This window comes from Sinocyclocheilus grahami, unplaced genomic scaffold (genome assembly GCF_001515645.1).
Source record: "Sinocyclocheilus grahami isolate Dianchi unplaced genomic scaffold, SAMN03320097.WGS_v1.1 scaffold1048.1, whole genome shotgun sequence".
NCBI classification, from domain to species: Eukaryota; Metazoa; Chordata; class Actinopteri; order Cypriniformes; family Cyprinidae; genus Sinocyclocheilus; species Sinocyclocheilus grahami.
The window spans coordinates 144669-171231 of record NW_015506227.1 but is presented as its reverse complement, the minus strand read 5'-3'; the positions used below and the strand labels follow the sequence as shown (position 1 = coordinate 171231).

The window sequence follows — 26563 nt, the reverse complement described above, 5'->3', positions numbered from 1 at the left end:
ACCTAGCAACCGTGTATATTAACGTTGTAGGCTAACATTACCAGGTGTAGACAGAAAATATGATTATCCTGACCAGAGCTAATTTACTGAATCCTTTATTGATTTTCTGAATTTACAACTCTCCTTTCTTTCTTTTCATCCATGATGGCATTAAAATCATCTGTTGCTGCTTCTGGCGTTTTATCGCTGACTGTGCCGCAACCGCGATACCTGCTCATTAGAACTTTCAGTAAGCTATTTTTAGAGTGTGCACGCGACGTTCCTGGACGCGGACGGCGATGTCCTGCGATGACGGCGTACGGTTAAAAATCATAACAAACGAATTTTAAAGTGGGGGGGCGCACAAACGTGATTTTGAAAAGTGGGGGGTGGGGGGGGGGGGACATGTCCCCCCTGTCCCCAGTGGAAATTACGCCCCTGTCAGAGTTGTTCAGCTGGGATTAGGACTTGGCTTTGTGCAGACCAGTCAAGTTCTTCCACACTGACTGAATCAATCGTTTTTTTTTTAACACTGACATACACAGAGGCATTGCTAGAATAGAAAATGGTCCTGTTCAAACTATTGGTATAAAATTAGAAGCACACAATTCCCTAGAATAGCATTATATGCTTTTTTTTTATACAAAAAATTAGAAATTACTATAGTCAAACCTGTTCATTAGAAGGGGGTGTCCCAATACTTTTGGCAATATAGTGTACAAGCCAGCCTAGCTATTCAAAATCTTTGTCTGCAATTTAATAATATTAACCTATTACTTTGCTATTGCTTTTGACCATTAGGTATCAGTAACATAATTCATTCAGAACCTGTTTTATGGACATAGACTTTCTGTACCACACTATTTTGCTGATATGGAATGAGTTTGACTACTTTAGTTACTTGGATTACTTTTATCAGTTATATTAATAGAAATGCTTCACTGGGGCAAACAAAAAAAATCCTAAAATAATAAATAGGATACCCCATAGCAGCATTTCCAGCAGTATCCAACATTTCTCAATCATGATCTTACTCAGCTAAATGTGACTATTAGCTTAACAGCTGTATTCAGGGCTTAATTTGTGCCGGAACAAGCCGGATCCTGATCCGGCACCTCCGAATTTGTCCGAAATCTGATCCGGCACCTCATTTGACAGATCCCATCCTCACGCGCCAATGAAAGACGTTTGTGTTGACCTATAGCGTGCATATATTTCATGAAAAAAACTTCTATTATGAGCAGGCTTGCCTAGCACATACATTTGAAACAACAAACTTGAGCGCGCAAAGAGATGCGACGTGGCTGCTCTCACAAACCCGAATGCACGAATCCAATACTGATATGCGTTTTCTTTCTCAGATGTTTACATTTAGTTAAGACAAAACCGACTGTGCTTACAAGGATATTCGCCAGAACGGCCATTTTGACGTCAATTTTTGTGTATTTGGTCGCGTAAGTATGGAAGTATGGAAATATTTTTTTATTCCGCCACTGAATAAAAAAATATAATTCTGTAAGTCATAATAATGAGAAACTTTCTCGTAATAATGACTTAGTTTCTCGTAATAATGAGAAACGTTCTCGTAATAATATATTCTATCATTTAATAACGATTTCAGATAGATTATCTGTATGTAGTCTTTTGTTAATTTGTAGCACTTACCAACAAGTTACTCTGCCAGACAATGATCATGGCTTCAGATATAGAAGAGTACATTCCAACAAAAATCACACGCATTTTATGAAGAAATGAAAGCCATTACACATATAAACTTAATGAATAGATGTTCATTTTCCATTTCTTCATAAAATGCCTGGATTTCTTAACTGAAATATTGGTCTGGAATGTTTGAAGCCATAACTATCTGGCAGAGTAACTATTACACAAAAGACTACATACAGATAATTGATCTGAAATCGTTATTTAATGACAGACTATAGCATTATACACTTTAGATTCATCAACTTGTCACTGGGGTTCCTCAGGGATCAGTTCTTGGACCCCTCATCTTCTCCATATACACAACATCACTGGGTCCCATAGTCAAGTTTTTTTTCTTTATATATATATATATATATATATATATATATATATATATATATATATATATATATGAATAAACAATATTATTCATGTATAAAGGCCCACTTAGTATGTGTAAAAATATAAGGCGTTATTCTATGTTGTTTACAAAAAAAGCTATTGCTTTTATATTGTCTTACTAGTTTAATGTCAAATCAAATTAATAAATCTATAAAAATATATTTTTGTTCTTAAAAATATTCTTAAATATTTTAACTGACTATGAGGTGTACTAGAATTTTTTTAAATTCTAATTCAGTTTTAATTAATTTGCATGGTGCTTTTCACAAGTAGTGTTCCAAAGCAGTTTCACAAGTTTAATGTCTTAGAACCCCATGAGCAAGTGCCTGTATAGACAACTGATGCCTACAGAATTTTTTGTTATCCTGTCACATTTTGTTACACTTAATAAGCAGATCACAATTCATTTAGAAGGGTAGTTAAAACTTGGATTACAGTAAAACGTGCTGATGCTAACAGCTGTCCTCTCCACTCTTATGTAGAGTGACACGATCTACAGTTAGGGAAACACTGAAAGCTGTGGATCCAGTGGGCACTCTGCTGCGTGGATTGCACCAAAACCAGGAACTAACCGTGCATATAATCCATTGGTCATAAAATCAAACATAATATTTGATTTAATAATCAGAGGCTGTAGCCTATGGGGAATAAAAATCACAAACCTGACATTTAGAAATGAACACTCCAAGCAAAACTAAAAAAAGTTTAGACCAAAATGAGTTGAAAAATATCGGCATATTGAATATCAACAAAAATCCAATATCATGCATGCCTATTTATAATTACACATAGTAAGTGTGTTCAACAGCTAAAATTGGTTGTTCTCGCAGTAAGGTGGTGCATCGTCATCCATGGGGGCATAGATAGATTCAGCTGTAAAATCATGTATTTGAAGGCATCCACCATCAACCAAGAGTTTTGGAGGCATTTTTGGAAGCTGTCAAGAAGTTTGGTTTGCCGAGTAGGGTGAGGATCGCGATAAGGAGGGTGAGAATGTGATCCGCTGCGTGAGGAAAGTGAGTCGCCAGCTGAGGAGAAAGTGTTCCGCTGCGCGAGGAAAGTGTGCCTACAGATGCACCACTGGCCCATCAGTGGGAAACCCAGTCAGTTCCCGCGACAAGTCATTAGCCCTATATTTGGACCTTCCGGCCAGCCATAATCCATGACCTCTTACTTACGTAACAATCGCAAACCACTCAGTTGCACAGTAGACAGGAACTGGAACCGGAACCGACAATATAAACGTGATGAGATTTTGCCCTCAGCCAAAATTATCTGCTCTGAATAATAGACTAATGAGACCAAACACTGCCCGTTGGATTTACCCAAAAACAAATGATATCTCATGTTTAACCATTATAGAGACATCAGAGCCAGTGGCAAATTCCAGAAGATCTGGCCGAGGTGAGGCTGCTCTCGGTGAGATCATGAGCGCTGACGCCCTGGAGCTCAACCCCCCCCCACCACCACCAATAAAGACGTTATCTTTATTAACAAAAACCGCATATTCGAAGTCTAAACAAGTACATTATTCCGTGAAACAAAAGCAGTATTATTTTTTAAATTATTGTGGATTTGGGCGTCCGCCATGACACTCGCTGTGAGAAATACAGCAAGCAAAATTATTTCTGTTATCACTCTAATATCGCACTCTTATCAGCCAATCAGATTCGAGGACCAGAAATAACTGTTGTATAAATATTTATATACATGCATACAAACATACAGTTGTGCTCAAAATTATTCATACCCTTGGTAAATATGATCAAAGAAGGCTGTGAAAATAAATCTTTCATTCAAAAAAAAAAAAAATCTAACCTTTAACTAAAGTAAAAAAAAACAAGTGAAAGTGGGGGAAAATCACATTATGAAATAAATATTTTTCTCTAATACAGTAAGAGGACGTGTGTCTAATTCAAGGCATTTATTATTTATTTTGCCTACAAAACCACCACTGGCTCTGCACGCACTTACCTAAATTCATTACTTCAGAGTTTTGTGCCCTCTAGAAGCTTGCCTTCTGCAAGTGAACAACGTATTATTGTGCAAAATCAAAAAATCACTTTCAGACTTTTACATTAACTGTTCCCTCCTGGTGGAATGACCTGCCCAACTCAATCCGAGCAGCTGAGTCCTTAGCGATCTTCAAGAAACGACTAAAAACACATCTGTTCCATCTTTATTTGACCCTCTAACTCTAGCACTTTCTATTCTGTTTTAATTCTACTTTATTTATCTTCTTTTTTTATAAAAAAAAAAAAAACTAGGTATTTTTTCTATTCTATCTACTTGTTTTTCTTTGTGTGTGAGTATATGTGTGTGTATAATATATATATACTGTATATGAAGAGTTCAGATGCAAAAGCCTCTAAGTGCATTCAAAAATTAGCATTTTTATCAGGTTCCTATGCTTAGGCTCAGTAATTTTACAAATAATGGCAATGTATAGGTCCTTTTCTATGCCATTAAAGTGAAAGAACTAAACATAAATATAGGAGCTTTATAAAAATGGTCATTTTAGATGAAAATTTCAGATGGCACTTAGAGGCTTTTGCATCTGAACTCTTCATATATATATATATACACCTTGCTACGTGTACTGCGTTAGGCTAACCGAGACTTGTCATTCGCACTTATATATTGTTGCTCTTTTGTTAGTTTTGACTGCTTTTATTGTCGCTTTGGATAAAAGCGTCTGCTAAATGATTAAATGTAATGTAAATGTCTATATCGTCCTAATTCATGGTGAGGCGGAGAGTTTGAGTGGCCAAAGACTCCAAGGGTCACAGCTGGAGAACTGCAGAAAATAGTTGAGTCTTGGGGTTGGAACGAAGAAAAGAAAAAATGTTTTTTGTTTTTCCTTGTGGGGGTTCTAGAAAAAAATAGAAAAGAAAATTCTCTTATCCAAAAGCAAACTCAAGCATATTTATTTGCTAGACATGACTGGAACTTTAAACGGGACTGTGTTCAATGGTCAGATGAAACTAAAAAAATTAGCTTTTTAGCAGCAAACAACTTCCCTGAGCTGAACCCGATAGAAAATGAGTGTGGTGAACTGAAGAGGAGAAGCATCAACATGCAGCTGGAAATCTGAAGGGTCTGGAGAGATTCTGTATGAAGGAATGGTCTCTGATCTCCTGTCAGTTGTTCTCTAAAGTAAACTCTTCAGGCATTATAGGTGAAGACTCAGAGCTGTTCTCTTGGCAAAAGGAGGTTGCAAAACGTATTGGATAAAAGGGTATGATTAATTGTGACCAATGTGTATTAGAGAAAAACATTTATTTCATAATGAGATTTCTCTCCTATTTTAAATTCTTATTCTCCAACGAAAGGTTAGATTTTAGTAAATTTAAAAAAATAAAATATCTAAAGGATTGATGATACAGATTAATTTTCACAGCCTTCTTTGTTCATATTTACAAAGGGTATGAATAATTTTGAGCACAACTGTACATACATACATACATAAAGAGACGTTAAATTGTGTAGTTTAGTCATAAAGAGACACCAGGCTGAATATAGAACTATACAAGACAAAAATGCAATGATTGTTAATGGTATACAGCAGGGTTCCTCAAATCTGGCCCACGAGATCCACTTTCCTGCAGAGTTTAGCTTTGACCCTAATCAAACGCACCTGAGCATGCTAATCAATGTCTTCAGGATCATTAGAAAATCACAGGTGTTTGATCAGGGTTGGAGCTAAATTCTGTAGCGCATTGGCCCTCCAGGGCAAGATTTGAGGAACCCTGGTATACAGTATGTCTCTTTATTGTACTTCAGTTCATTTTCCTCCTTTGTACACCCAGAGCCTTGTTTCTGGCTACTGATATAATGCCTTTCTTAATGCTGGACTAAATTTGGAATTTTACCTTGTAGTGAAGCTAATCCATAACATTATGTTTTAGATTACCACTCCACATTTTTTAATGACATTTACAATTCATAAATAAATAACTTAATGCTTTTTTATTGTGTTGCTTAAATAAAATATAAACTGTTGCCATCTGCACAGAAATGAGGAAACCAAAGAGAATATCTTCATCTGAAGGGTATATGTGAGTGTGTGTGTGTGTGTGTGTGTGTGTGTGTGTATATATATATATAGAGAGAGAGAGAGAGAGAGAGAAAGAGAGAAAGAGAGAAGAGCACAGTGTAACATCAAGGTAGTCACGTTTTAGCATTTTGTGTCCCTGCAAATGGTTTGTGGTGGTCATAAAAGGACACTCCAGATTTGCATGTGACCTCCTAGAATATTGCTACAGGCTCTATACAGTGGAAAACAGTTCACTATTATTCTTCAACAGTCAGCCATTATGCATTGATTTTTTTGCCTCACAGACTTTAATTTTGTAGTGGCATTAAAACAACAAAATAATTTAAACAGCATCAGTTATGTACAAATCAAGCAAAAGCCAGTGTTATTTGTTGTTTGGGGACTAGTTTGGTATGATGCATAGATGTTACTCAGAGATTTCAGAATAAGAGTATAGTTTTGTGGTAGGATCTTTGTAATAATATTTTAGAACTAGCTACTTTTTTTTTTTAAATGGACATCCTAACCTAAATTTGATAATTACTAGTTTTCTACGAATGCTCAGTAATAATTATTTATCAAAATGAAAAGTAAGTAGCTCAGGAAGGGAGCAAAGAGCATATCTGATAAATCTGCAAGTCAGCTATCTGAAACCTGAAACAAACATTTAACAGTTTCTGGAATGCCTGTTCCCAAAACAGTTGAAACTGAAACACTATGAACATCTCTGAGAAAAGCAATTTTATAATTCATGAAATCCCAAAAGATGAAAGAGGAAAAAAAAGACAGTAACATTATAATGTCCCTTTTTCATAAATATCAAGTGAACATTACAGGGAAAATGTACACACACTATAAATAAAGCATATAATAAAATAGCACAGTTATATACACAACCTTCCCTGATCAGTTAAGGCCCAAGTGTAGAGGGTATGCAGTCATTCCCAACATCCCTTAGTCTACTAAGTTCCATAAAAAAACATTCTCTTTATGTCAAATGCAATATTTATGTAGGCCATTTAATTTTCTGCACTCACATATAGAAAGAGAGGCAACTATCAGAAAGAGAAAAATTGCTTTTCTTCTCATTTTCATCTTGTAGAACAGTCTTTAAATACATATGTACATAACTACTGAATCCTGAATCCAGAGGCATCTTGTGATCAAAGTCCTTCTTTACAGTACACTGTAAAGTACACTGGGGTGACTATGTTCATGACAAAAGGAGGTTTGGAGATAACCGTTTCTGCCTGAGCTGGACTGATGTTCAAAGCATCCCAAAGCCCTCACTCCCCTCACTGATGGCCAGCTTCAGCAGCTTGTGGAGCTCCTCATAGGAGTCATATGTTGGGAGGCACAGCTGGTTAAAACTGAACAGAACAATGTAGGAGGAGGGATTAAACATGCAAGCCTAATAAAAAAGATAACACTTTCCTATAGATACTTCTGACAAAACTATATTTACATTGCTAGAAACATTAATATTTAAAGGGGTCATATGATGCGATTTCAATTTTTCCTTTCTCTTTGGAGTGTTACAAGCTCTTGGTGCATAAAGAAGATCTGTAAAGTTGCAAAGACTAAAGTCTCAAATCCAAAGATAAATTCTTTATAAAAGTTAAGAGTCAACCACGCCTACCTAAAACGGCTCGTTCTAACACGCCCCCACATGTCTACGTCACGATGTGGGAAGATTTTCATAACGCCGCCCAAACGTACATGCAAAGAAAGAAGGCGTAACTTTTTTTCTCGCTGTAGTATTGTTGCTGCCGCCATGTTGTGAAGACGCTGTGTGTTTCATTGTGAAAGTGAAACTACTTTGTTTGGCCTTCCAAAAGTGGACGATATCCGCTTCGTCATGCATAGAGCTGATCCGCTGAGGAAATACATCAACATCACGCTGTGGATTGTTGGATCGGCTTTCACCGTGGACGAAGCGGAGTCCAGCCCGGGGTCGTAACATGTGGTTGCCGCAAGCCCGCCGGCCGCTCCTTCGTCGAATCCGCCGCCGTTCACTCAAGCCCACACACAGCTCCGCTCAATCTAGCCCGCTGTGTGTGACGCTGTGTGTTTAGTTTCCTTCCAAAAAGAGGACACGACTAGAAATCAGTGGTTAAGTTGTATTTATTATAATCCGTAATTATGTCCCCACTGGATGCAACAAATGCCTCGTTTATAATGGGTTTTAATGTTTTTGTCACGTCGCTCCAGTCGGATAGGGCATCACAGTATGGTAGGGGCGTAACATTTCCGTCACACGCTTGAGGTATTCAGCCAATCACAACGCACTGGATAGCTGGCCAATCAGAGCACACCTCGCTTTTCAGACCGATGAGCTTTGTAAAAATCGACGCGTTTCAGAAAGGTGGGGCATAGAGGAGAAACAATAATGTACAGTATGTTGGAAAATAATGTTTTTTTAATCTTAAACCGCATAAACACATTTCTTTACACCAAATAATGTTCTTTTTAGCAACATCATATGACCCCTTTAAACATTTTATGTAAAAAAAAAATCATGATATTTCTTGTTAAGTAAATAATGTTTTATTGTTTTAATCAAATGGCAACAAGTGCAAAAACATTATGATAAATATTATTTATAAAACCATGACAAATTTAAATTAAGAAAATTATAGTTATCACATTTAATTTGGGAATTGGATTTTGGTCCTTCTGTGGAAGTGCAGGGATGTTTGATGTGTGCGCTCACCAGGTGTGTGCAGTGGGCAGTGTGCTGTGTGTGGGAGCTGCTATGATCTGGAAGGAGGGGCAAAGCGTGTTGAAGCCGCCAGGTGGGAGCTGTGAGGAGCCAGTGGTGAACTGCAACAAACGTGCCAATTCTTCTTGTGTGAAGGATGACACCACTGCCCAGAACCATTTCATTACCTAAACAACAGAAGAATCAGGATGAGCTCACTTTAACACACTTTCATCCCCTGCTCTGATCTCTCAGCATATTATTGTAAAGTCAAACACATTCCAATATCAAGTCATTATATACAAAAATCATAAATATGTACAATTGGATATCATGTAAATGTGAATACAGTGTTGTTAAAATGTCTGCCTCTGGCTGATTTTCCATATTTTCACATTGTCATCATTATATCTTCAAGCAAAACCTACAAGGCATAAAAGTGACCAGTCACAAACAAAAATACAACAAGACGTTCAATGCATTAATTAAATTTATGTCAATTTAAATATACAAATTAAATATATGTCTCTGTGAAAAAGTGATTGCCCCCAGGAGTCAATAACTAGTTATACACCCATTAGCATAAATAACTACAACCAAACAGTGCCTGTAGTTAATTACGACATTGTTTACATGCTTTGTTTTTGCAGAACTTTATCACATGCTTTCTCTGCTCTTCACCAAATCCTTTATGCACCCATCTTTTAATTTGCTTTATTTTTCTCTTTTAAGCTGTTGTAGCAACATTGAAAGCTTCAATCTCCTCCTCTGAGTGGAAGCTCATGTGATTGCTGCCAGCTCTGCAGGCAGTACAGTCGTTTCTTGTACCAACTGCTTATTTAGGTAAACTGTCTCATAACGTGAAAAGGCTCACAATATATTTTATTCTGAATATTTGTGCTCCTAATTTATTGCGTGCCATGTGTTTGACACCTGCTTGTTCTATGTAGTCAATGCATTAAGCAATAAAGAAAATGAGCCAAGTCAACTATATGCTTATACGTTTGTTTGTAGCTCTTAATATAAAGCAATCTCACATTTTGGTATGCGAGTCACTTACACATACACACACACCTACACACACACACACACACACGTCTGGTTTGCTATCGTAATGATTTTTCTACTGTACAAACTATTTTCTATTGCCTTACACCAACCCTACACCTAAACCTACCCCTTACAGGAAACTTTGTGCATTTTTAGACTTTCCAAAAACTTCATTCTGTGTGATTTATTAGCTTGTTTCCCCGTGGGGACCTCAATTTTATGTCCCCACCGTAACACGAGTCCCCACGAGTCTGTGTGTAAACAGGTACACACACATACAAACAGGGCACAGCTGCCCTTGAAAAATCCAGAGCAAAGTGCATACAACATGAACTGACCATGCATGCAGTTTACTAATTGCTTTTGTAGAACAAGAGCAAGCAATAAAGTTGTCTCAAGTTGTTAATAAAAGGATACATGATAAAAATGGATTTCTCAACCAAGTAAACCTTAATGGCAGAAAAGGGCCTTGCATCTTTGTCACTTTTCACCAATGATGAGTTCTCTGAGTATCTCTGAACATTAGGATTACAACCCTCATCTGTCATTTATATTGAGAAAATTCTGAAATTTGTTAGGCTGCTGTAAATGGGCTTCTGCTCAATGGCAGCACAACTGCAGTGGATTGCAGCTCTGATAAGAATGTTTGTGCTATTGTGTGTTATTTTAAATATATTGCTGTCCCCTCAGCACAATGAATTTTATTGTTTACACGGTCCATACAATGTTCATAGTCCTCTGTGCACTGTACCCGGTTCCTCCCTGTTTTTGCCTTCCCATCTCCCTCATGACCCCTGCCTGATACGCAGTGAGGAGGGGGGTGGCATTGAAGTCCCTCACTGTCAGGGTTGAAGGGTGGAAGATCTTTTGAAAGATTGAGGATGATATTCTGTCTGTTCACTCCGGCAGTGAAGTAGGGCAGCTGGGTTGGAGGTGATGCGCAACCAACATTTTAACACTAGACTCTATATAAACCGGTCTATATAAACTACCAGAACCAAATCGACGAAAACCGACAGTGATGTTGTCGTCTCGCGCCTGGACCAAAAAGCTGCTTTTGAACACACCACACAAACTACAGCTGACTACCAACTAACAATATGCTTGGGTAAGATAATGTAACATAACAACAGCCTTATGTCTGTGCCGCTTCCGATACCGATTCTCTACTGGGATTCTGATACCATTGGCTGATACAGATACTGATCCGATACCAGTGCAGTTTTTTCTTCTTCTTTTGAATCAATGTGTGTGTGGAACTGATAATCACTCTTTCACAATCTACTAAATACAGACTACTGTAAACACTGCTTTAAAAAGGTCAAGTCAAAAGTGAGTGGATTCTAACTAACTTAAACATCTCTAATTGGCCATTGTGTTCATGCATTAGAATGCAATAGAAACTTTTGACGCTCTTCACAGAGCAGTCACACAAATATGCATGGGAGTATCTGAAAGCAGCCACCTATCAGTGAGCACAGAATTGAGTGTGCACTTGGTACTACCTGTGCTGCAGAAAGGCCAGGATCATTCCGTTTTTAAAATGTGTGACTTGGTACCGAAGTATCAGTACTTTTGACAATATTATTAGTAAGCAAGTTGCTGAATTACCGTTAAGTAAGGCAGCTGCTTACCAGTTCACTGCAAACATTAAAGTAGTTAATAACGTTAGCTAGCTGTTGCAAACACGAGACTAAACAGCGTCATTCAAAATACTTCTCTTAAATCCGACCACTGGACAGAACATTGGGAAACACAACAATATTCACACTGTCAAAAGTAAGCATCCCAGAATGCAAAGTTTTCTGCTACAAAAATGATTTGCTTTTCTCTTGTGTGAGAGAAAACAATTACTTATTTGAAATAATTTTCTAGGACAACAACAAGATTTTCCAGGATGTATTAGGTTTTTTCTAATTTCTATGTGTTTTCCAGGACTGGAAAAATTTGTCATCAATTTTCCAAGTTTTTCAGAACACGTGGGAACCTTACATTGAATGTTTTCTGTCACCTTGGGCTTCTACAACAACATTTATGAAGATGTGTTTGGTAATGCCATGCTTTCTGTATAAACCTATGTTAGGTGCATACCTTTAAAAAAAGAATGAAATACATTAAGTCACTTACCTTTTCTCTGAAGTGCCATGACCCTCCAACAATTACAGCATGAGCTTTAAAGTCTTGCACGTTAATATCTCCTGTACCACACATCAACAACTGGGAAAAAGACAAAACAGTCATACCTTTAACTTTTTAAACATCGACTTTACTTGATGAGTCTGTAAAAAAACATCCCCTAAGGCTACGTTCGCACACATCATTATTTGTTCTTCAGACATTCCTCATTAAAAGAAAAAAAAAAGTATCATGTGTATGCAATGTGACCCACATTTGGTTTTTGACCACTGAAAATGTGTACAATATAACAATTTAGTCCTGGAGCCATAGAGACCTCTGGTTGAGTTGACATGGAATGACCCAACTATACTGCTTAAAAAAATTAAGGGATCAATTAATCACAGTATAACACCAAGTCAGTTAAACGTCTCTGGTTACTGTTGTAACCTCGGTTCCCTGAGAGACGGGAATGAGACATGGCGTTAACGCCTTGGGGACTCCCTTCCTTCCTAACCTACCTGAAATCTTATTGCACAACACCAGTGAAGTTGCAACTCTCACTGACCAATGGCAGCCAAGACGGCGAATAGGGGCGGGGCCCCCGCCGCTATATAATGCGCCGTATTGGCGACATAAGCTCAGAATCTTCTGACTGAATCAACAGCACAGCAGACCTGAGCAGTGAACACGGAGGCCTACGCCATGTCTCGTTCCCGTCTCTCAGGGAACCGAGGTTACAGGTTTCAGGTCTCTCGACATGGTGTTAACTCCTTGGGGACTGTATAGAACAACGCTGTGGAAGCAGCGAAGTAAAAAGGTTCAGCCTCGGCGGAGCTAACATGAACAGTTCTTGCAAGATATTAAAATGAATCCCCAACCAATCAAATACGACCCTGCGACATGCCTCGAGGGGATTGGATGTAGATTCCCGCTTAGGGATCCAATCAGGTTAGTCAGAATCCATGTCCGATGGCCGGTCTCTTATTGAGAGAGAGATGCAGTGCCGTCGCCCTACAAAGGCTAAGACATTATAGTCATATCAAATGCATGCATACAAGTATGTATTATAACAGTGCAATGAAGCATGTGAGTGGCAAGACCGGGCACAATACTAACAACAATATACACACATAGAGAACGTCTGAATATGACGATGGCCCTGCCCCCGATCCCCCTACACGACCTAGTCGAAACCACCAGCACAGTCAAACGGCTAGTGGTTGCAGGTAGAACCATGGGTCGTACTCACCGACAGGACCGGTGAGGCTAATGACCACACATTCAAATTGTAGAATCTGGCGAAGGTATTCTGAGAAGACCATCCAGCTGCCATACAAATATCTTTGATAGAAATGCCCTTAGTCCACACCAACGAGGAGGCAACCGCCCTTGTCGAATGGGCTCTGACACCAGTAGGACATTCCCTTCCCCGGCTAGAATATGCCAAGCCAATAGCGTCGACCACCCAATGTGATAGCAGTTGTTTGGAGACAGGCTGTCTTTTGGTGCTGCCTCCGAAGCATACAAACAACTGCTCAGATTGACGAAACTGAGCCGTGCGGTCGTTGTAAACTCACACCAGACACAACACCTGATTCGGGGCGGCATCCGATGAAGTCTCCGACTCTGAAGTGAAAGCAGAAAGCGCCACCACTTGCATTCTGAACGGTGTCGAGAGCGATTTAGGCACGTAGCCCAATCTTGGATTGAGCGTGATGTTACAATCACCTGGTCCAAACTGCATGCAGTCCGCCTTCACAGAGAGCACTTGCAAATCCCCCACGCGCTTGACCGAACCAAGGGCAAGCAGCAGCACGGTTTTAAGCGAGAGTTCCCTCAAGCCGACAGTCTAAAGTGGCTCGAAGGGCGGGAGGGCTAGCGCCCCCAGCACCAGAGCCAGATCCCAGGATGGCACTGTAGGAGGGCGAGAGGGTCTTAGTCTTCTCGAACCTCTCAAAAATCTGATCACTAGATCGTGTGTTTCCCACTGAGCACCCGTCGATAGCAGCGTGAAAGGCTGAGATAGCTACAACATAAACCATAAGAGTGGAGGGCATACTGGAGGGCATACTCGTCCATTCGTTGTTGCCAAAAATTCAGAATGTCAGATACGGGGCAGTTTTCCGGGTCCCGACCATTCGATTCACACCATCTCTCAAACACTGCCCATTTACAGGCGTACAGGCATCTCATAGAAGGGGCTCATGCCGCCGTAATCGTGTCCATCACCCGCCGAGACAACAAGCCTGGGTTTACCGGTTCCCGCACCCCATCCACACCTGAAGTTTCCACCTTTCGGGGTTGGGGTGCCATACCGAGCCGTCCGCCTGAGACAGGAGATCCTGTCTCAGCGGGATCGGCCACGGGGGAGCCGTTAGTATTTCCAGCAGATCGGGAAACCAAGTCCTGTTCGGCCAGTACGGAGCAACTAATAACACTGACGCCTTCACCTCTCTGATTTTGTGCAGCACTTGTGACAAAATCTTTAACGGGGGGAACGCATACAGACAGGCATTCAGCAACTGCATCGAGATTGCGTCCCCACCTAGGGGAGAGCGTGACAGAGAGAAGAACAGAGGGCAATGCATGTTCTCCTCTGTCGCAAACAAGTCTACCTCCGCTTTCCCAAACCGTTCCCAGATCAGCCTCACTGTACCGGAATTCAGTCTCCATTCTCCGTGAGGAATCCTGTCCCTCAATAGCATATCCACGCCGCTGTTCAGGCAGCCCGGAACATGCGCTGCTCGAATGGAGAGTAGATGGTGATCGGCCCACAGCAAAAGGCGTGCTGCCTGTCTGTAAAGAGCTCTCGAGTGTACTCCGCCCTGGCGGTTTATGTACGATCCCACCGACATGTTGTCCGTGCGAATCAACATGTGATGCCCCCGGACTTCCATGAGGAAACTCAGAAGAGCCAAAATGACCGCTCTCAGCTCGAGGTGATTTATGTGCCACACTCTCTTCGACTCTGTCCAGTAGCCCGAGGCCGGTATGCCGTCACAATGAGCTCCCCAGCCCGTCGTTGACGCGTCCATTGTGAGCACTTTCTGCCTTGTGACCAGACCCATCTGGGTGCCGCGTTGGTACAGGTCGGGGTTCCGCCATGGTTTCAGCACGTTCAAGCATCTGCGAGTGACCACAACGCGTGCACGGCCCGCTTTCCAAGCCCTTCCAAGCCATATCTGGAGGGGGCGCATATAGAGCAGACCGAGGTGACACACCGTCGCGGCCGCCGCCATCCGTCCCAAGAGCCTCTGATGTTCCTTCAGTGCCACGGGACGGCCCAGCCTGAATGCATTCAACACACATTAAATCTCATATGCGCTCCTGACTCAGATGCGCTCTCTTCGAGATCGAGTCCAACTGCACCCCCAGATACACGATTGACTGGCTGGGGCATAACACACTTTTTTGTTTGTTCACACAGAGACCTAAACTCTCCAAGTGGAGTAACACAGCGTGTTTGTGGCTGTTGAGCACATCCTCCGATTGGGCCAAGACCAGCCAATCATCCAAATAATTCAATATGCGTATTCCGCTCGCTGTCAGAGGGGAAAGTACCGCATTCACACATTTTCGTAAATGTACGCGGCGCCACCATTAGCCCGAACGGCATCACCGTGAACTGATACGCTATGCCTTCGAACGCAAATCTCGCCTGTGATGAGGGGCGATCTGGAAATGAAAATATGCGTCCTTCAGGTCCACCAAAATAAACCAATCTCCGGGTCGAATCTGCACGAGTATTAGCTTTAGCGTTGTCATTTTGAAAGCACGCTTGTATAACGCACAGTTGATGGGTCTCAGGTCTAAGATTGAACGGAGACCACCATCTTTCTTTGGAACGACAAAGTACCGGCTGTACTTCTATCGCGCGTTTTGCGAGGAGATTGAGAATTTCTTGCCTCAGCACCGGCTCGTTGTGTGCCGGAACTGTCGACATGATCTCGCATGCTTCGCGGCGGGCCCGTCGCTCCCCTCCTCTGTACCCTCCCGTTAGGAACGAGGCTTCTGCTCCGACGGAGGAGCTCCCCTGGGATGGCCGCCCTTCGTGAAGCCGTGACGCCCCTTTGGTGTCCTCTGCCACAGAGTTTTGGTGCGAACAGAAGGCTCTGGTTCCGGCGCCGATGAAGCGGAAGCAGAGGGGGGCCGGTTGGAAGCAGATGAGGATCTTTTACGTGCTGGGGGCTGCGCTGCAGCCCGGCGTGGCAGGAAGTGACTCATCGCCTTGGAGCGTTTCTGTGCCTCTGAGAAGCGCTCCGCGATAGCCTCCACTGTATCTCCAAAGAAGCCGGATGGAGATACAGGAGCGTTGAGCAGCGCCTTCCTGTCTGCGTTCTTAATTTAACTTAGTTAAATCTTAACTTAGTGTCAGCCACAGATGCCAGTGGAGCATTACCATGTAGCCCATGCTCTGTCCGATCGCCTGGGCCGTCTTCTTTGTGGCTCTAAGTGCAAAATCCATCGCTGCGCATAGATCCTTAAACGCCTCGGGATCCACCCCATTCTCTTCCAGGGATTTCAGCAGCTGTGCCTGAAAAACTTGGAGCACTGCCATCATGTGAAGCGCCGAGATTGCTTCTCCCAAGGCGGCGTACACTTTGTCCGCGACGTGTGCAGTTAGACGGCTGGGCCTCGATGGCAGCGTAGCACCCCCCTTCAGGGAGGCAGAAGAGGGGCAGAGATGCGCGGCGATGGATTCCTCAACGGGCAGAATGCGCGTATATCCTCGGGCTTCCGCCCCGTCAACTTTAGTGAAAATCTCTGACCCGCCAGCTTGAGTGCGAGCCAATTGGGGCGCAGCCCACGCCTTAGCAACCTCATTGTGCAAGTCGGGGAGGAATGGGACTCGCTTCCTCGGAGCGGCAGCTCGGCGGCCTGAGTGAAGGAACCACGAATCCCGCTTGCTCTTAGCTGGTTCATCGGTGGATTCCCACTCTAGACCGAGATCGCTCACGGCCCTGGTGAGAATCCGGACGAGCTCATCCTTGAATCCATGTCCCTCCACTTCAGAACGCTCCTCTGGAGTGTGGGTCCAGTCCTTCTCGGATGCCGTTAGGGACATCGCCTCATCAAGATCGTCGTCATCCCCCGCCGCACCGAACAAGATCATCTCCAAAGCGCCAAGGGTGGGTAGAAGAGTCTCTTCCGTTTTAAAGGGGGTGGGGGTGAATCGCGCCTTTCTGCGCAGCTGCCCACGTGCGGCTGTCGTCCCACTAGCGGCTCACTGGCAGCGGTGGGACGTTGCCGACAGAAATCACAGAGGGCGATGTTCCTCCGGGCCCTAAGCACCCGCACTGAAAATTCCTCGCAGTGCGGGCAAGCCTGACTCGGTGAGTGCTGCATTCGCATGGGCGTGACCCAGGCACAGGATGCAGAACACTTGAGTGTCCGGGGCCTCGATGGGTCCCGAACACAGCGTACAAACGTTGGACATGCTGGAATGCTGAGAGGGAAATCCGTCTTCCTGTGTCTTCTCCACAGCTGTCTTCGGTAGGATGCGTGAAAGAGGAAGATTCTGAGCTTATGCCGCCAATAAGATTTCAGGTAGGTTAGGAAGGAAGGGAGTCCGCAAGGTGTTAACGCCATGTCAAGAGACCGTTCTCGAGAGGGAACTTCAGGGACAACAATCTGTATGGGATGTGTTTCCCAAAAGCAACTATGGTCACAAGTTTTGTCGTTACCAATAGAGTTCAATGGTGCTTTTGGGACACGCAACCCTGGTTAAGAAGCATAAGTGATTGTGAATAATTTTTACCTGCTTTGGTGCAAATGAAAGTGACAACAGGTAAACTTGAGAAGCAACAGCAAGACAACAACCCAATTAGGAATGGTTTTACAGGTGGTAGACACAAACAATTGCTCTCTCCTTATCCTTCCTGACTGATTTTTTTCTAGTTTTGTGTTTTGTTAGGGTCCTTCTCCCTACTTGTAGCATGTGGCAGTACCTGCAACCCAATCAGGTTGCACAGGTAGTCCAGGATGGCACTTCCATACGTGCCGTCGCAACGAGCTATAGTGTGTCTCCCAGCACAGTCTTAAGAGCATGGAAGAGATACCGGGAAATGGGCTGCTACAAGAGGAGAGCTGGACAGAACAGCAGAAGGGGAATAACCCATGTGGTCTCAAAATTCAAATGTGTGGATACCAGGCTGATATACTTCGCAACAACACAACCTTGTTTCAGCATTGACTTTCAGCATGTTTCCTACATCTGACTTGTTTACATTTTACGCGGTGTGAGAAAAAAGGAAAAAAAGGCAGAAAAGCTATGTGAAATTTTATCAGAGCTGGCATCAGACTGAAAAGGAAATCCAGAAATGAGATCTGAATAGGATTTAAAACAACATATGAATGTATATTGAAACGGATTCATAAAAATCATATTTCATGTGATTTTTTGCCATTGTCATTTGTTAAATATGATGAGATTATGACCAGATATGCACAATAATCAGATTTGGACAGACAGTCAGAACAAGGCTTAATAATTAATATTGTGAATGGTTCCAATGCTGGAGTCTCAGAACCTAGGTCAAGGTTTGTCCAAGAAGTTGTAAGCTTTGATGCAAATTTTTTTTTTGTTTGAAAAAAGTCGTTAAAAGGGTCTGCTAAAGGCTGATTTATACTTCTGCGTCGGACCTACGCCGTAGCCTACGCATAGACGCACACCCATACGCCGTAGCCTGACGTGCACCTCTCCAAAAATCTAACAGCGCATCAATTCTACACAGACCGCAAGCGCTGTGATTGGTCTGCAAGAGCCCCTCCCTCCATATGAGTATTGAGTTTTGTGTGTGTTTATGTGTACTTTAAAATATTTTAATGTTACACCTTCTTATATAAAATAAAACAAAGCAAAGAACAAGTGTCTTATCATTTATTATACTACATAGCATTATACATCAGTAGTTGTCCGCAACAATGTTGATCTGCCGTGGTACAAGTCCTTGTGCAGATTGAAAGAATGCCATCATCTCCTGTTCCGTTATTGTCTCCTTTTTGTAGTTTTAAATAATGATTTAATGATTTTATATTTATTTGCCGCCGTCACGGCTATAATGCTTCTCCGACGAGCCACTTCTTCTTCGGCTTTTGCCGTGGTACTGCGGGTTACACCAGCAACATGCCCGTGGACACTGCAGACTAGCGGTTTGCATGTGTACTGCACGTTGATGCGAACAACGACGCAGAAGTATAAATGAAAACTGACGCATAGCCTACGGCGTAGGTCCGACGCAGAAGTATAAATCAGCCTTAAGGTGGGAAGTCTGGGAACACTGCTGACAATGTACATTTGTTTGCCTGCAAAATCACGTTAATTTTCCTAAATTTAATTCTGCTATTGTGACCACAACCTAAGACTGGAAACCGAATGATACCAGTTAAAAGAATTGTGTTCCCTCAAGGAAGTATCAGCTAGGGGATGTTTGTGTAACAGCTCATCAAACTGGTTTGAAATCCATAGATATGGTTATTATGTGGATTTATAACACCAGTGTATGTAAATGTAACTGTGCTTACATAAAGCTATGAAAACTATTATGTGGTCTTTTTTCCAAAAATCCTTAACTATTTAAAAGGACCATTGTTAAAACACACATCATTGAATGATTTTCAATTCTTCTTTAGTAATTTGCTGTATTGGTGCACATGAAAGCACACCACAGTCATTATTACGAGTGGGAAACTCGAAATTTTCTTTAAGCCCTGAGTTTCCGAGTTGGGGGCGTGTCAGTGAGAAACATGGTGGAATCGATGGATGCAACATCTGCTGTTGACACTACTTAGGTATTATATATGACAGGATTGTAATATAACAATTAATAACAAGTTTTTGTACGATACAGCTTAAAGTGGCTTCATAAATGATAAAAAATTAAAATAAAAACGCAAAACACACCTGATGCGAATTCTTTGCTCTTCATTTTCCATAAGCAGAGTGAACAAACCGTGCTGAATTTTCTTGTAATTTATTAAAAGGTACACCGCCATCTTGTGCCGACGAAAGTGACTTGAACGCACCTGACATCGTAATTACGACTTGTCAACTCGCAAGTACGAACTTCCCAGGAGGACTTGAACGCAGCATATATCTAGGGCATAGGTCTTCAACCCTGCTCCTGGGGACCCACTGTCCAGCAGACTTCAGCTCCAACCCTAATAAAACACACCTGAACTAGCTAATCAAGGTCTTCAGGGTCACTTGAAAAGTCAGAGGCCAGGTGTGCTGAAGCAGGTTGGAAATAAACTTTGCAGGATGGTGGGTCCCCAGGAGCAGGGTTGAAGACCTATGATCTAGGATTAAAAGTGATTTCTCACCTCCAATTCATTCTCATCAAATATAGCCAGAAGGTTTTCAGGGACCAGCTCATTCAAACCTGAACAGAAGAGGTAATTTAGTTCATTCAAGATTTCATACAGATGTTTAATTAAAGATCATGGGCTCTTACCTTTTAGGAAGTGCTCTACTTCATCTCGCACCTGACTGGCTAGCCTGTACTGGGCCAACAGGTTTAAGTAGTGAATTTTGTTCTCATTGGTCACTGCAATTTGAGCACCGCCAGATATCAATTCCACCACCTGTAACATTAATACTATTAGTAAAAGTGTACAACAAAAATTCACCTGTACCTTCAAATAACCCTTAAAGCGGCACCGTGGGAGAACTTGCACAATTGGTGGCTGACTAAATACTTTTTTGCCCCACTGTACCTGTGTGAATCGCCATAGACATAAACTTAAGAGAAGTAGCTTCAGTTGGAATGTTCTTCCGCGGGATGTGTGCAGTTCTGTTTATTAACTGCTAGAATGCCAAAAGTTACATAGTGCTGCTTTAAGACAGGGGTGTCCAAACCTGCTCCTGGAGGCCACTGTCCTACAGAGTTTAGCTCCAACCCTAATTAAAAACACCTGGACCAACTAATCAAAGACTTTAGACCCACAAGTAATTTCCAGGCAGGTGTGTTGGAACCAGCTGAAGCTAAACTCTGCAGGATGTTGGCCTTTCAGCAACAGGATTGGACACCCCTGCCTTAAGAGCACTTTCATACATACTGTACATGCACTTAACTGTACGATCATATTTGGAATCAAGATTAAAATGAACAGATTTCATTATTGAAATTCATTTTTCATTGAATTAATGATGAATACCTTTTCCAGGTGTCCTGACTTGCTATATTTTTCCTCTGCAAACACCAGGTCCATTTCACTGACATCGTTGTTCAGAATAAAGCATACCTTGGTTTTGTAAAATTCCTCATCATCAGTTTCAAAGTACTGCCAATGCAAAGAAAAACAAAAAGTAAACAAACAAGGAGAGTAAGTGTATTTGCATATCTGCAAAGTTGATGGGGGTTCTGATATTAGAAATAGAGCTATATTTAGTTACTATGTTTAATGTTTAGATAAATATCACATTTCAGCCTAAAAAAGTGCTTTTGTGTGTCATATATAATTGGTTTGAACAAAAAGTTATCCGAAATAAAATCTCATAGAATTTGCATGAATCATGTGAATGGTCTTTTTCAAATGCGACAAGTTTGCGGGCATGCTTTGCAAAATTTGCACGCAAAGATAGGGGACATGACTACTCATAAAATTTGCATACATTTGTAAATGAGGCATGACCTTTATCAGTACAGGTTAAAATGTACATTTATTAGCAGGCTATATATCAATCAATTGTCACCTTATAGTTCATTCGTAATCCAATTATCTGAGCCAAGAAGGAGCGGGTGAATCGGGCTCGTACCAGCTGCTTGTAGGCCCCACCTAAAGCTGATTCATATAGACATTTCCCCACCACTCGACCTGCAAACTCATACATTTTCACCCTCTGGTGAGGGGAGCGATCAGCGTTTGGGTGGACCTGCCCAAAAAAAACCCCAGAACAGCTCATTCTAAATCAACTCTTGACCAACATCCCAACATTAAAAAGTCAATGTCTATATTACTACAGTACATTTAAAAGTGATGAGTGTAATTTTATCCCTTTTAAAATACTTTATCATATCCCAGCATATATACACAGACTAGGGGTTGCACCGACTAATAGACTAGTCGACTTCAATGCTCTGCCATGACGCTTTAAGCTTAACGTCGACTAGTCGCTGGCCCTATAGAGGGCACAACAGGATAAGAAATCTTTGAAGGACTTCCACATTTACGCTCCGTTTCCAAACAGTTAAAATTACAAATAAATGCATAATCTGAAAGCGCTCCACAAGACATGTGTAATTATATTACTGGATGCTCAAAATTGAACAGGAGAATGCAAGTTTTAAACAGCTTATTGTACAGGTAAATTAATCGCCGTTCTAATCTTATACGCTGCTGCATTGTAACGCACACACATTACAGACAGTAGCTCGTACATCACGCACACAGAATCATTCAGCGTGGAAATGTATTGTCAACACTGTGATTTCTCAATATAATAGCTTAGAAACTGAAAAGTTAAAGCATATATTTCTTAATAACTAAATCACACAGCTTCACTACTAGTAGAGAGACACTGCCAGTTAGAATTAATTCACACATGCAATCGCTCTCACTAATGCATTCATATGAATGTAATCTTTACTGTGCTACTTTATCTCTATCTGATTTAGAACGAGCAGAAATCTGTGAGAAACATAACGACTCAAAGACAAAATAACTGTTAAAAATGAGCTGTTATAGGAGCAATAGCCATGTGGGCAGCACTGTGTCATATGCCATAGCTGTGCACAAGGTATTTGTCACAGCTCCAGACTTATTTGTTCATTAATGACGTCATCAGCGACTAGTCGACTTCAACTCAACTTTCATCACATAAAAGTCGACTTAAAAAAAAATCAGAAGTCGTTCATCCCCTAACACAGACAACTGTACAGAAATCTTTATCCACCTTATTTTGCAATGTTGCAAAAGCTATTTTCTGTATATGTGCAGAACTTCCAAATCATTAGTCGCTTTAGGTAAACAACTAGAAAAATATAAAATAGCAGGAAATACAATAAAACCATTTGCACTGTGAACCAGTGTTTATAATTACAATACTTTAAAATAATATGATAAGAAATACCAGTTTGCAATATCAAGCAGCATAAAAAGCTGTTTTGTAAAGCTATGACTTACCAAACCTTGGTTGTTGTCACTAAAGCGTGTGAAAAGCTGGTTATTTGTATCAAACAGAGCCTTACAGATAAGCTCAAACCACTCACGTCGTGGCCCTCCCCAGTCCAGAGCTAATAAACACACCCAAACACATAGAACAAATCAACCTTTAAATATGATTATAGGTTTATGAATGGTAAAAAAATTTAATTAAAAATGCCATGAAATGTCAAAATGAAAACAAATCTTAATGGTTAAAAAATTTATTTTATTTTATTTTACTTTTTTTTTTAAATTTTTTATGTGATTTATGATGTTCTTGACAGGTTTTGTAAAATGCGTAATAATTAGTATAACTAATAACATCAGTCAGTTAACCAACCTTCCTCATCCTGGAACACAACTTCAAAGTTCTTACTCCAATCTGATACAGAAAAGTTCCGTGTGGCCTTCAGAGACTGAAAAAAGGGGGAAAAAAAGTGTCACTTTTAATTCCCATAAAATTCACTACACCAAAAAAAAAAATTCCAAGAATTAAATAGCGCAGGCTTATATGATTATTGAGAGACTTGTTCCTTCTTTCTGTATTCTTCCATATGGCCCATGAGGAATGATCTGCCAGATTTGCTCACCGATTCAAGGAGGGAGTGACGGCTGACTTTCAGGCAGGTTTTAGTGCGAGGTCTCTTGGAGTGAATGTGTCTCAGCTCACGCTGAAAAAAGTTCACTTTATCCTGAAAAGTTTCTGATCCACCTAGATGCAAACACGCACAAAAAAACCCCAAACAAACACACCATTATATCTACATTTGATTGTATTTAATGACACACTGCCACTCACACTAACCAATGTTCTTGTGGAGGAAGCGGATAAAGGTTGCAGCCATGATATTTCTGTCCTTACAGCTGAGCTCTACTGGAGGCTGAATCCCATCATCTACTACCAGTGTTAGGTATTTATGAACAGGATCTGGTCCATGGTAAGTGAACTACCAGAATTAAAACAAAATGAAAAATATATATTCTTGAATAAAATAACAGCTTTTGCAGTCAGCAAAAGAATAGTGTTTTTGGTAAAATTATTCAGAAAAGAAGGTAGTCTGAAAAAAGATAACCTTAGTTCCGGGACACACACGGAAAGTGAAAAGGCGCCAAGGAATAATTTTCAGGTAAAACTCCTTCACAGAAAATTGCTGAAACACAATTTAGTGAGTCCGTATTTAAATGAACAAAGAATCAATATTAACAAAGCAAATTAACCACACAAATGTAGAATTAACCCATTTTAAAAAATGTTTACCTTTGGTGATATATAGCAATAGACCTTTTTTGGTTTCTTGACCTTCTCTGACTGCCCCTCTACAGGGGAGTCTTGTTCCTCCTCATCATCACCCATGGAGGGCCGTCTCTGCAGGGCTAGCTGGGAGGATGCTAGAAACTGCCAAGGACAACTACTGTAAGTGCCCATGCTGTAGAGGTAGGCCTCAAAGTAGATGCTTATGCCAGGGGTAGATACGTTTTTCTCCACACAGTTCTTCTCATTTTCTGTGTGAGTGCATAATGGTGAAAATACATTGAGAAAAGGTTACAGCAATGCACTTCCACTCTTCTGTATGGTATGTAATCATGACTCAGCTGTGTTCTGTCATTGTTGCACTTCCAATTACTTTGAAGAGAACTGGGCTTTGATCACTGAAATTCCATGACTTCTAATGTCCACTTATTTATGATTATCGTGGCAAATGTTAATTGGCATATTACTGATCCTTGGAATTAACTGATTTTAAAGATTATTGTACAAATGCAAATGCAAAAAAAAAAAAACACACATTGAAAAAAATTGGTGATTGAAAATCAGGGCTAGAATCGTGTAGTGTGTGCCCGGCATTAGCATGCTAAATATCTGAACCTGTTTGCTGACTCAGAGTCCTGCAGTTTGAAATGTGCTTTGACTGAAAATGGCATTGCTGACAACCAATAGCCAATGAAAAAGCATGATACAGGGCAAGGGAAAGGGGGTGGAGTCATAGATCTGTAACGAAACATCAGCACACATGGCTTCTGCAAGCATCCATCTTCTCCTTAATATTTATTTTTTTCTTCTTTCTTTTTAGCTGCAAATCAGCATACAATCAAATTGTATCATAACTTTTCTTGCAGGCTACAATTTCTAACAGGAAGAAATCCAGTCTCACGCGATAACTCCTGTCTTACATGTGATCTTACATTATTTCCTTTATCACTTCTCGCAAGTGTTTGGTTGTGAAACGTAGTTTGTAGACCAGACAAAATTGTCAGCAATTCTTCCTATTGACATGTTGTGTAATGTGTGACCCTGTCTCCGATTCGTCGTGAAAACATGATGTGAGTGGGATATAGTGTTGTTGGTCTGAAAGCCCTGGGTTCCATTAAAAATAGTAGCTTTATTGACTGCAAAAGAGCTGCCTGTTCAGTTCTTTCTCCAAGTCTGGAAATTCAAGTTTTAGACAAACCTTAAAAAATACTGCAAACCCTAGGAAGTACTGTTGTGGGTTGTGGCCATTCAAGAACAGCCAAAACCTTGTGGGGATTAATGTGGCCATTAGAAGCAATAAATTGGCACTGCACTGGCAATTCAAAACTAGGTAGTGATGCTTTGAGATACATATTAAGACTTTTCTGAGAATGTATGTTCAATACAGATGTATTTTGTCTTACTGCACTGGCAGATTTTTTCTCCCACTTGTTTTACATATAAACACTTTAGTTTCACCAATTTACCTGTTGCATGTCTTTAAAAAAAACTGATATAAAATTGTGAGTTAATGTAATGGAAAAGTTAAGTAAATTATTTAAAAGAGTTTTCTTATTATGCTTAGCCCTTTGTGAGTACAATATCTCTTTCCTTTTTTTATCTTTATCTTTATCCAGTAAACACGGCAAAATTCATGGAATTTAGGGAAAAAGGTGTGGGAATCATGTTGGTAAAAAGTCTCTCCAACAACCTCTCCAATGCCAAGATTAACTCACCGCTGAGTACAATGATGTCAAACTCCCCATTGCTAAGGGGCTGGTCCCTGTATGAGATGCATGCTCTAAAGCAGCCTTTTTTCCTGAAGGTGAGCCTCATCAGAACTTGGCACTGTGGCTTGTTTAATGATACCGATGTGCTGTAGCAATCATCTGAGCTCTCCTCGTCCACTGTGCCTAACTGTAGGAACAGTAAGAAAAAGAGATCTGAATGGAGCAAATTCTGCTGGACCTGCAACCACTTTAATGCTAATACATACAGGTGCATCTCAATAAATTCCAAGTATTGAGTAAATGTACAGTAAATTAACATACTTTCCAGAAGGCCAACAATTCACTAAAAATGTTTTTTTTATTGGTCTTATGAAGTATTCTAATTTGTTGAGATAGTGAATTGGTGGGTTTTTGTGAAATGTGAGCCAAAATCATCCCAATTAAAAGAACAAAGACTTAAACTACTT

General features: G+C 40.9%; 1 protein-coding gene across 5 annotated transcripts in view; it reads right to left on the bottom strand.

Annotated features, from left to right (window-relative positions):
• Positions 1–6169: 6169 nt before the first annotated feature.
• LOC107566121 (apoptosis-resistant E3 ubiquitin protein ligase 1) overlaps positions 6170–26563 on the bottom strand; it is a 79185-nt gene continuing 58791 nt past the window's right edge. For all 5 annotated transcript variants that reach the window (XM_016251493.1, XM_016251495.1, XM_016251496.1 and 2 more), the window contains 14 exons: positions 26103–26283; positions 24394–24638; positions 24209–24286; positions 23941–24082; positions 23726–23847; positions 23476–23551; positions 23115–23224; positions 21685–21864; positions 21147–21272; positions 20444–20573; positions 20313–20371; positions 12000–12089; positions 8835–9010; positions 6170–7491 (listed from right to left, as the gene is read on the bottom strand). In XM_016251493.1, the coding sequence (XP_016106979.1) occupies positions 7389–7491; positions 8835–9010; positions 12000–12089; positions 20313–20371; positions 20444–20573; positions 21147–21272; positions 21685–21864; positions 23115–23224; positions 23476–23551; positions 23726–23847; positions 23941–24082; positions 24209–24286; positions 24394–24638; positions 26103–26283 (1818 nt within the window). In that variant the 3' untranslated portion in view covers positions 6170–7388. The remainder of the gene's footprint in view (positions 7492–8834; positions 9011–11999; positions 12090–20312; positions 20372–20443; positions 20574–21146; positions 21273–21684; positions 21865–23114; positions 23225–23475; positions 23552–23725; positions 23848–23940; positions 24083–24208; positions 24287–24393; positions 24639–26102; positions 26284–26563) is intronic.